This window comes from Gallus gallus, chromosome 1 (assembly GCF_016699485.2).
Source record: "Gallus gallus isolate bGalGal1 chromosome 1, bGalGal1.mat.broiler.GRCg7b, whole genome shotgun sequence".
NCBI lineage: Eukaryota > Metazoa > Chordata > Aves > Galliformes > Phasianidae > Gallus > Gallus gallus.
Window position 1 is genome coordinate 74,570,583 of NC_052532.1, and position 12,617 is coordinate 74,583,199.

Here is a 12,617-nt window from a genome sequence, read left to right on the forward strand (position 1 = left end):
TGTGAAGAGAGTTTAAAAAGAAAGTTTAGCAGAACTGTAACCACCCAATTGCAGTTTTCTTCTCCCTGCAGTATCCAGCCATATGCACATCTAAATGCCTGCAAATGTTTGTATGCACATATATAAAAGTTTATAGGATTTATTCTAGTTTTTCTAGTGTATAGAATTTGTTCTTTTATTTCCTGTCAAAGTATATTGATGACAGCTCTAAAGATACTGGCTGAATTAGCGCCTATCACCCAATTCCAGTAAGAAATATAAGTTTCTTAGTGTTAAGTTTCGACAACACACAGGCACTAAGAAACTTATTCTGATGACTTATTCTATGACTAGATGAAACAATCTTCTAGCTGCCTGTATAAATATGTGATCCAAAGTGTGGGCACAAAGAAGCTGTGCAGAGACATCCTCAGCCTTCAGAGTCAGCCTTTGTGTAAGTTCTAATGTAGATGTGCACATCCTTTGATGAATCTAGCTTCTGAAAACCCCATCAGAGGAGTAAGGATTCCCAATGGTAATGAGGGTCTTAATGCTCTGAAAGTAACCTGAGTCCTGGGGATTATGTTTGTCAGAAAGCAGGGATCTGGATTTTCTCATTATTACAGTACAAGCCTACTGGTTTGAAATTCAATTTCAGCACCAATAAATAATACCAAGCTCTTGCCAAAACAGACAGGGGGAACCATTTCCTATAGGACTGGAGAAGACTTCTAAATGCAGAGCTATAAGTAAATCATCAAACTCCATTCACAGGCCTGAAAGCAGCAGAATAATAGAAGATAAATTCTACACTGATTTATGCATCATGAGCAGAAATCTTCTGCTTTGTTAAGAACACAGGCAGCAGCACTCATGTGAGCCCTGGGATAAGAAGTCCCAGGGCTGGAGAGGAAACTCCCTACAACTGTGTATGAAAAGTGGTGCCCTTGCCTGAAGAATCTAACAAACAGTCCATTTAATTGAAGTATGATGTGATAAAAATGTCTATTCAGAAATAAACTGGGTTCATGAGGGGTAATGGAATGGACCTTTGAAAAGAAAGGCCACGATGGCTAATTAGATCACACAGACACTGGGAAAGGTGAAGAACTATAACAGTGGAGGAAGCAAGGTCCGATCTCCTCCTTGTTCCCTCCAGGAAAGTCTCTTCTATTAAAACTGGCACAAATGACAAAGTCAAGTTTGAGTGAAAGCTGTCATAGTACTTCCAGCTCTACCTAGTGATTTAATGCGGATGAACTACAAGGTGAACATACCCCATGGTGGCAATAAGCCTTTGTTGCAGAGTTCTTTGGAACCATAAAAAGATGTTGGACTTGAAGTGAAAAAAGGTTACAGTAAGACGTACTCAGATTATTACTTCAGACTCATTCTCAGAAGAGGCTTGGAAAGGAGCTGGATGAACTTCTGTCAAAATTATTGGTAGAACTCATGGGCAATTTTGTACGTAGTTCTATTTTCATTTGATTATTGCATTTTCCCAAGCTTAAAGTTGTGTTCTCCTCCTTTTCCTAGTAAAGAATTCCTTGTTTAAAGTCTCAACATCTTTGTGAATATTAGAGATACATCTTCTAAAGACATTCAGGGAAAAATTGTATAGTGTTCCCATAATTCTGTATGAGAACAGACTTATTTATCAAGAAGTGTTTTTTACTCTCGTTACCCGCCTGGCATAAGAGGACCCTCTTCAGATCCCATACATCAGTGTTGCCTCAGAAGAATTCTGCAGTAATTCAGCAGACTAAGCATGAATTCAGCTTGAACACATTGCATGAGAAGAAAGCAAGCCCCTTTGCCCTCAAAGAGAAAGCAAACCCTCATAAAATAAGCAGTAGCTACTGGCACTCAGTGAATAAAAGAATCAAAGGGTAAGCCTGATGCATGATAGTTTTCTATTTAAAATGCATTTCTATTAAAAAGCAATCAAACAGTCAGGTAGAGAAAAGCAAAAATGTCTTAATTGTAATAGTGTGAAGACACCACTCCATGAATGATGTAGGCTGTTAGATATTAAGAAGTATTAGCAGGAGGAAATAGAAATGAAAACATGAAAAATAACTATTAGAGAGCATCCAGAGGACAACAAAGATGGTGAAAAGTCTAGAGGGGAAAACATATGAAGAGAAATGTTGGTTTGTTCAGCCTAGTCAAGAAGAGACTGTGGTGTCCTACAACTTCCTCACAAGGGGCGTGAAGAGACAGGTGCTAATCTCTGCTCTTTGGTGACAGCAACAGGACCTGAGGGCGCCAAGACAGTGGTCATAGCACCGAGCTTGCTGAAGTTTGAAAAGCACTTAGAAACACTGTTTGAATCTTGGGTAGTCCTGTGTAGAGCCAGGAGTTGGACTTGTTGATTCCTTTGGGTCCCTTCCAACTTAGAATATTCTATGACTCCAGTACTTACTCAGGGTGAGGTAATTTTATATTAATAAAAATACTCTAAAAACAGGGTGTCCTCTTTAAAGTGATGATCTCCTACCCAGTATTTCAGTTCATACAAGGACTCTTATCTGCAGGTATTTCAAGATGCTCAATAAGTGTGCTTTTGTCTCAGAAAGATAGCCACCTCTTTGTGATATCAGTAACCTCAGCATAGTCACTTCATCTCTCATTTAGTGATGAAGGTTACATTGAACCAGACGTATAATTCATTATGCATTCAGTTTGCTGTTTTCTTGCTTGCCATAAATCATTAGAGGTGCCCTGCTAAAGGACAAGAGAAAAGGTTGGATGTTATTCTAAGGCAAATTTGGACAGGACAGATGAAAATCTTTCTCCCCTTGAGAGGGCTGCAGTGCTGGAGATGGAACTATGCAATATACTTCTTCACAAATTTCAAACTTGCAAGTCACTTGATCTAGTTTTCAAATCAGCCCTGCTTTGATCATGGATTAAGTTCACAGACCTTCAGAGGTCCCTCTACAAAACTTATTCATTCCAGATTGCATAATTAAAAGTCTTTTTAACATACTATAGTCTTCACAAAAACCTGTTATCTTCAGGAAGGCTCATAAAACTTCTAGGGAGTGTCCTATCCTACCTGCCTCCAGATCAACGCTGGTATTACCTCTTAGGAAAATGACAAATTCATTAACATTAACTACAAAAATTAGTAAAAATCAAGTCTGGGCATGTGTTTAACTAAGGAAAGAGCATCAAGCATAGATTAAAAAAAAATTAACCGCAGGTATATTGTATAGCTCTTTTTAAATTACATTACAAGGATTAAGGGGAACTAGGATTGATAAAGGCACTCCTAAAAGACACCTACACTAGATAAAGTCCTCTCTACTATAAATCAATACTTAAATTATGTTTATTACTGACAAATCTCTAGAATTCTGAACATGTTAGAATTGCAACTTGTATTTTCTACTTTTTAAGTCAGGAATAACTGTTAGAAAATAATTCAAAATTTCCCTCTCAAAAAAAGTCTCATTCTGTCCATCCAAGTTGAAAATAATAAGCAAAAATTAAATTAATATAACTCAAGCCTCAGTTTACACTTTACTATCTACGCAGTCTGTTCTATATATCCCCTTAAAAGTTTTACTTGAAATTGTTCTGCATAAAAATTTAGAACTCGTACTGTATTCTCATTTGGTGAAGCTCTCCCCATTCATCACTGGATTTCTTAATTTACAATAAAAAATGACTAGTCTCCAGTACCCCTAAAGAAATGCATATTAACCAGAGCAAAATACTTCTACTGTAAAGAACATAGGAATCAATGGAACTGTCAGCAAATATTGCAATGACTCTCTTTATCATTCTTCTTTTTTTTTTTTTAATTTTAGATTTTTAAGAACATGAAAACATTCTAAGACCAATCATAAAATTATCACTCCTTTAGATCATCACCCTTAACAAGGACCTCAAAGAATCCCAGCCTGTGTCAAGAGTGACCATAACAAAAACACAGTTTCTGGTGTTGGTATACAGTCACTTGGAAACCAGTAACCGTGAACAGTAGCAAGGAACTGAAGGAACAGATAATTCTACAAGTGCCATATACAGTCCTCCAGTTTAGGCATCTTGGATTAAAGAATGACTTTCCATTTGCATTCTCACTGAGTAAAGGTGAAAAAGGAGGAGTTAAAGAGATCTACACTGTTGCATGTTGTCTTAAAAATTAGATTTAAAAGGCCAATTAAGTTGGGGATGTGAATATTGATTAAACAACATACTCCAAAAGATTTAATGGATTGGAAAATATCAGACTAAACAGATTATTGATATAAGGTAAAATAAATGCTGTTTCTGTTCATCACATTCTGCATTTAAATTTGTAAATTTACACAGTGCTTACATAACTAGGAAAAAAAAATTGAGTATAGTCTAATCAATCTGAAAAAGAAGAATTACAATATTTTTTTCAAAATATGAGGTCAATAGGCAATTTTTAGACACACTGTAACAGTAATTGTTTCCCTCCTCCCTGCCACAATACAGACGTGTAAAAACCTAATCCAGATGCATATGGAAAAGTGTGGTAATTTCTCACATATATAAACTATGAAGCCCCAGAAAATAAAAAGCATGTTTATTTAACAGGTAACTGCTGAACTTGCAGTCAAGCAAAGAAAAGATAAAAGAAAGAAAAATCACTGAGAACAGAGAATCAATTGCATGTATGGACCTTATTTTTCTTTCCCACAGAATTTCTATGAAATCATATAATATAACATCATAATGAGAACAGCAAGATACAAATGAAGATGAAGTAGATATGCCTCTATTTTTAATTCTGCTAAGCTGCCAAGCCTGGTAAAACTTGAGAATTTCTTCAGTCACTGTTTAACATAAGATTTTTAATATTTACTAAGAATGTACCAGGTATATTCTAGTCTCTAGTTTTGAGTTTACGTATCTCATCCAGTAGCCTGGTCTAGAATAATTAGGTGTCAGAAATTATGTAAATTCTGCAGAGAAATATTGTGGCAAAAAGGGAAATTTCTGTCTTGCAGAACTTCATTAAGATCTAACAGTCTCTCTTCCATTTGCCAATTTGAAACATCTCACAGTCAATAAAGATCAGTTTTGTATGTTATAAATTTAATACTTCATCCTGTGATAAATTATATGCAGGACTTCAACTTTTCAAAACATAATTATTATATTTTGTAAATGTTATTGCTTCTTGACATTACTCACACTAGCTCTTGCAGTTGATCACTTTGGGGTAGACTATGTAATAAAGACCAGTTGCAGTTTGATTACTCAGAAATAAACATTTTTTCTTAAGTATAAAAAATATCAAGTAACAGATGTATTTTTTTCATTGTTTGTTTGCTAATATCACAGTACATTTACTTTTTTATAATCTAATATTTCTAGTATACAACAAGTATTGTGGGATTTTTTCCTTTTATTTATGTCTTAATAGGTATTGTGGAAGTTCCTTAAGAAGCATGGTGGTTTTGCTTCACCTATACTTAAGCCTAACTTCTCTGTTTGAAGCATGACATAAATTATAAAATTCAAATAATGGCAAAAACACTGTGAACACATGGATGTTTTCATATAAATAAAATTTGTAAAATCAGAATTAAAATATATCAAATCAATTTCAAAACTGACAAATACTTTCACAACATGTGGACACCTGCCTCTGGTTATTGACAACTTTGATCACAATCCAATAAAAATTCATGAAAGTAATCAGAAATATTATATTTTTCCAGGATAACACAGTATACAGAAAGAAAGGCATCATCAGAACTACAGAAATGCAGTGAGAAATTTTACTTATGTATCAATCAATCCAAGACTTCACTTGCTGAAGTAACTACAGGACTCTATTAATCTGTATAAGATAAGAACAGGGTCCCCTGGTGTCCTTATAAGTCCTTATTACCTTATGAGGTCAATAGGCTGAAACTTGTAAAATACTCCATATCTTGCCCATTCTCGATACAGCAACTAGATAATAAAATAAAAACAATAGAAACAAAAAATTAGATTGAAATTACTGTTCTTGTTTGTTTTTACAGACATTGTCAAAAAGTTAAATAAATGGAGCAAATAAAAAATATACAGAGTTTTCTGTAATTCAGTACAAACTTCCAAATACATTTTTTTGAACAGCTGTAGAAGACTTCAGCCATGCCAGAAATTCAAGTGTGGGGTATACAAACCATTTCTCCATATACCTACTTCCTCCACATCATATTTATTAGACTGTGATGTTAAAAACAAGTGTTTAAAGAGAAGAAAAAAAATGCCATAGCCTTATGAAAATCTTTGGAAAGAAATAATTCTACTTCTAGACTAAAATTCTTCTTTAATATAATCTATTTAATGTCTGGAATTTTACCACAAATAAGTACTGTTCTGCTTTTTCAGCTAGAAGGTGAAGTGAGCCAAGAAGAGTTCAAAACTGGAAAGCTGATAAGTAAAAACATACCAAGATGTAAGAAATGCGTCAAGTCTTTTCTGCAGCTATTGAAACTACTGTGTCCAGTAGACACTATATAATAGGTACTTCTCTCCTCATGCACACACAAGTTTAAACATTTAGTGTTGGAACTCTAAACTCACCTACGACAAAAAAAAAAAGCACAAAAGCATGCCTTTCTGAGAGCACAAGAGCTCTCAGTCCCTCAAAATAAGAAAGCAGTCAGGGGAGGCAGGAAATTGGCATGACTTGGCAAGTACCTGCTGGTCAGACTGAGGGAGAAGAGGGGTTTTGTCTGGCTGTTGGAAACAAGAGCACATCACCTGCGGAGAATACAGGGATGCTGTCTGGACTTGCAGAGAGGGGATTAGGAAAGCTAAGGCACAGATGGAACTGAACTTGGTGAGGAATTTTAAAAAGTACAAGAAGGGATTTTATAGGTACATTGGCCAGAAGAAGCAGCCCAAAGAAATCATACTTCCTTTGGTTAATGAGAAAGGAGAACTGGCTACGACAGATATGGAGAAGGCTGAGGTACTAAACGAGTTTTTTGCTTCGCTCTTCACTACAGCCAGGATTCTCTTATTTCTCATGTCCTCTGTACCATTGAACCTCTAGGTGGGAACTGGGGGAGTACATCCCCCTCTGCTGTAAAGGCAGAGCAGGTCTGAGATTGCCTCATGAGACTGAATGTATACAAGTCTATGGGGTTGGATGACATGCATCCCAGGGTCCTAAAGGAGCTGGCTGATGTGGTTGCTGAGCTGCTCTCCATCATATTTGAAAAGTTGTGGCTGTTGGGTGAAGTCCCTGGGGACTGGAAAAAGGGAAACATCACTCCCATTAACAAGAAAGGGAGGAAGGAGGACCCAGGAAACTACAGGTCAGTGAGCCTCACCTCTGTGCCTGGGAAAATCATGGAGCAGATCCTCCTAGAAGGCATGTTGAAGCACATGAGGGATGAGTGGGTAAACTGAGGGAGCCAGCATGACTTTATCAAGGAAAGGTCATGCCTGACCAGTCTGGTGGCCTATGATGGGGTGACGGCATCGGTGGACAAAGGGAAGGTAACTGGACTATCTGGACTTGTGCAAGGCCTTTGACATGGTCCCCCACCACATCTTTATCTCTAAATTGGAGAGATATGGATTTGAGGGGTGGACTGTTCGATGGATAAGGAATTGGTTGGAAGGCTGTAGACAGAGGGTTGTGGTGAATGGCACTATATCCAGGTGGAGGCCAGTGACAAGCAGTGTACCTCAGAGACCTGTCTTGGGACTGGTGCTCTTCAATGTCTTCATCAACGGCATTGATGATAGGCTTGAATGCATCCTCAGTTTGCTGATGACACCAACTGAGTGCGGCTAACAGGTTAGAAGGATGCAATCCAGAGGGACCTCAACAAACACAAAAGGTGGGGCTGTGTGAACCTAATGAGGTTTAACATTGCAAAGTGCAAGGTGTTGCACTTGGTTCAGAGTAATCCCAGATATGTATACAGACTGGAAGAAGAACTCCTTGAGAGTAACCCTATAGAGAAGGTCCTGGGAGTCCTGGTGGATGAAAAACTTAACATGAACCAGCAGTGTGCTCTTGCAGCTCAGGCCAATGGTATCCTTGGCTCCATCAGAAGAGGGGTGGCCAGCAGGGACAGGGAGGTGATTGTCCCTCTCTACTCTGCCCTCATGAAGCACCATCTGGAGTACTGCAACCTTGTCTGAGGCGCCCAGTACAGGAAAGATATTAAACTCTTGGAATGGTCCAGAGGAGGGCCACTAAGATGATCAGAGGACTGGAGCACCTCCCCTGCAAAGACAGGCTGAGAGAGCTGGGCTTGTTCAGCCTGGAGAAGAGAAGGCTGTGAGGAGACCTCATTGCAGCCTTACAGTATTTAAAAGGAGATTATAAACAGGAGATTATAAACACATTATAAAAACTTTTTACTTGGGTAGACTGTGATAAGACAAGGGGGAATGGTTTTAAGCTCAAACAGGGAAGGTTCAGAATGGATGTCGGGGGAAAGCTCTTGATAGAGTGAGTTGTGAGGTGGAACAGGCTGCCCAGAGAGTTTTTGGATGCTCCATTCCTGGAGGTGTATACAACTAGGTTGGATGGGGCTCTGGGCAATCTGGTCTGGTACCAGATTTGGTGGCCCTGCCTGTGGCAGGTTTCTTGGAACGTGATGATCCTTGGGGTCCCATCCAACCCAAGTCATTCTATGATTCTATGAAAAGGAAGTGTAGATCCTCCAGAAACCTCTTACAAAAGGAGGAACAAAACTTCTATCCCCTGATTGTTGAGTCAGGGATAAGAGGAAACATTTCAGAACCCCATACCATCCCCAATACACTCAGCTGCCATAGGCAAGGGACTTGTGATAGCCTTCCTCATTCTCTGCTTTGTTGCTGTGATCTACATGATACAAGTTTGTTGGGCTTTACAAAAGAAACCTGTGACAATCCTTTAGAAAGATTTCCTGGAAAGGAAATCAGTAATTATGGTATGAAATGTATCACATTGTTCTGAACCCAGCGACAGCTGCTGAATAGAAATCACCACCCGATTAATAATTTGGAAAAAGAGCTAATTTGATAGTAGTGCATTTTATAACACTGTATGTATTTATTAATAATTCAGAAAGGACTTTAAACAAGCTTTTCAGAAATAGGTGAAGACCAAAGGAAGCTTAGGGGAAACATCAGAAGGATTTAACAAATTTAGATGACTATTCATCATGTTTTAACTTCAGATGAAATAAAAAACAGGGCAGTTAAATGAAAAAAAAAAAAAAAAAAACAAGATTTTCTATGGAAACACCTGAATTCTTTATATTCCTTTCACATTTTTATGCTATGAAAGGACTATAGACAGTCTATTGAAAATACTCATTGGAATTTATTTCTTCAAGTACAGACTAATTAAAAAAAATAATAAATGATGACAAGAATATGATGATAAATGGAAGTAAATGAATTACATCATTATTTATAGATTGTGAATGCAGAATATGGTTTCATCCAAAAAGACATGTCAAGCCTTTTGCCCCTAATTTCAAAAAAGAAATAGAGTGTGTGCAGAAAGAAAGCGTAACACATAAGAGGTGGGGTCAGCTCCTTTAAAATAAGGCACTACATCATTACTAGTACAGTAGAGTAGTGAGGAAACTGTGTCTTAAGAATGTTTCTGTGTGGAATTTCTGTGTCTCTCAAGGGACGACCTGCTCCCTTGCTGTAACCGCTGTCTGTGGTTTGCTGGTCTCACAGAAATTGTAGCTAACATGGAGCAATGTAACTGCAGAGTTAATGCCTTGGAGATCTCTACTATTCTGTCAGATTTGTCTAGAACTGGGCAGTAAGTTTTAAAATAGCTGGAGAGGAAGATAAACCAAGAAAGACATGCACACAAATTCAGAACAAAGAAAACAGAGCATCTTCTGCAAATAAGTTAAATTAAATATTTGTATATTGATTTCTTTAACAGAAAGAAAGGAACAGCTCAAAGATTCTCAAAAGCAATTAGTAAGATAACAATAAGATATAGAACTTTTTATCTTGCTATTTTTTGAGGTTTTCCATTCTTTTCTAATGTCTATAATGCCTCTTCTCCTTCATATACTGTGTATAAGGATTAAATAAATATCAACAGAGCAATTAAGATTTGAATCCCACAGACACATGTCTACCTGATTGTTATTGTTCAGAATAAGGAAATCAGCTTGCAGCCATTTAAGAAAATGGAGCTATGTCAGTGTATAACTGTTAATTATGCAGTTCAGAATACTTTCTGGTCTTAGATAAGGGAGTAAATCCTACCCTGTTGAAGAAATTGAAAATTCTGCAATGACATTCAGGGAGTGTAGAATCTTATCTTATAGAACATTGCTGTTACAGGGCACAGTCTTGAAAAATGCTTTGCATTTGTATGAAGAAATGGTGAAACTAGGCTCAATTTTCTTCAGCTTCAGCAGTAGTTGAAGAGGATTGCCCCGGATGCCGTACTGATATTTTCATATGAATTCCTGTGATTACCTACTTAAAATCAACCCTTGCCTATAATTTGGTTTAGTTTCATAAATAACCCTACTAGTAAGTGCATTCACTGAAACAAGAGTGTTAAAACTATTAAATTATTAGGACTACTTGAAAGCTGTTTTGAACATAGCTAGAAAGTGAAGAGCAGAAAGACAGGTCTTCTAAAATTTCAATCATTTTAGGAACAGTTTGCTGTGGCATTTTATCAGGCAGCAGAATCACATTCATTATTTCAATTCCAAAAGACATAATACTGAAGGTGAGTTTATGGTATGGATGTTATAGTATATGCTACAATATATGACAACTGTGTAATTCCCAGACAGGTAATGAATCCCATGTATATTTCTCAGTGTCAAACATATTGCTAGCATTATAGGGTTAAAAGTTACTGTTGAGCTAGAAGCTTAAAAAAAGCCAAGTCAGTGTTTATTATCATTGCAAGTTATTACCATGCTGCTGTGCAATATGTTTCTTTAAAGGATTTTTTTTTTCCACAGCAGAAATCACATTGAAATAGAGAAATTTCTTTACCATAGTCTTAGGAAAAGATTATTGTAGTGTTAGGAAGTGAGTGGGTTTCATTGACAGTTCATTACTGATTCTCGAAGGATGTGACATAAACAATCGCATGAAAATAGAGCATTTTCTTCAGGGAAATGCTGAAGAGGTTTAAGTATTACCCCTAATTACTGCTGCCTTACTGGCCTACATATTCTAGACAGGTTCTGCTCATCATTCTTTGGGCTTATACTACAGACTAGTGAAACAGAAGACGCAGATAAGTTAAAATGGCAAAACAAATGGAGATAGAGGAATAAAGCACAAAAATTCCCCCCCTTTCCTTTAAATCTGATCAAGGCCTTTCAGGAAATTAAACACTGAGACTATTAGATTCAGATAGAAAACAGATGATGTTATGCATAGAAGTACTACAGCAGATTCAATGTCTAGGCAGCAGAAACATATGTGAATAATTAATTAATTAATTCTGGAAAGACCCTTTTATATTTTTAATACTTAACACTTCATAGCTGAGCCTACTGGGCAGGATAAAAAGAGGGCAGCACAAAATACAAATAGTGGGGAGTCCATTAATGTATCACCATTATCACTTTCTGTCCTGGTTTTATCACTATTCCATATCACGACACCATGCAGCAAGCTGCTTAGTGCTGGAACATGGTGCCAGGAAGCTGCATTTTCTGGGTCTTAGCTCCTGGCAGTGTCAGCTATTCTAACATGAGATCTGACTCTCCAAGAGGAAGATACACTGAGAAGAGATAGACTACAGTTCCCAGGAGTCTCCAGTACTCCCTATATGATCTCCAATTCCAGGTAATGGAGGTGAACTAGCCTCTTCTTCACATCTGGGCAGAGCAGCATGATCGAAACACCTTGCTCTCCCATTTGTTTGATTTATTACCTGTAACTCTTTTTTTATATCATTATCTTACATTTTTTTACCATTTGTAGTAAGTGCATATCTCTCCCTATCTTAGCTGGGTCATTTTTGTTTTTCTTCTCACCAAAAAGGGGATGGGAGAGTGAAAGGGGCTAGGGAGGCCTTCTCCCACTTCTTCTCCCCTCCTGTCTCACATGAAACCACTACACTTACTCAGAGACAATTTCTTCACAAACAAAAGGTTCAAAATTACAGATATAAGTAGACAAGTTTCTGCACAGAGTGCTTTCCAATTTTGTCTAAATAGTAAATAGAATTGTATATGTCTCATGAAGACATCTTGTGACTGAACATTAACACTATTAAACAAAAACAATAAAGATTATGTTTTCAGATTTTTACCTACATGATATTGAAGAAATCAAATTTACCTGTATGATCTATGAACTCATTCTTAATATCAAGAGTTCAAATAATCATAACTTATGGCAATTACACCCAGAAACTACACTGAGTATTCAGCCAAGTAAAATGCATTTTCTTAAGTCTCCTTCACATAACAAATGCCAGCATGGAATATCAAAGATTCAAAAACATTTATGAAATGATTTACAAGTTACCATGAGTACATGCAGATTAACTTCTAATATAGCAAATACTTTATGCCTCCAGATATTCTCTTTTTCTTCACCCTTTCCTTTTCCATTTCCCCACAATTTTCCCTCCTTACTTACATTCTTATTGTTTGAATGTCAAGGAAAAAAATGGAAACAGTAAAGAATGG

General features: G+C 37.0%; 1 protein-coding gene across 1 annotated transcript in view; it reads right to left on the reverse strand.

Moving 5' to 3' along the window:
* Positions 1 to 12,617, reverse strand: part of ANO2 (anoctamin 2) — a 203,288-nt gene that overhangs the window by 131,495 nt on the left and 59,176 nt on the right. The window contains exon 10 of the mRNA XM_046909597.1: positions 5,858 to 5,922. Within this exon, the coding sequence (XP_046765553.1) occupies positions 5,858 to 5,922 (65 nt within the window). The remainder of the gene's footprint in view (positions 1 to 5,857; positions 5,923 to 12,617) is intronic.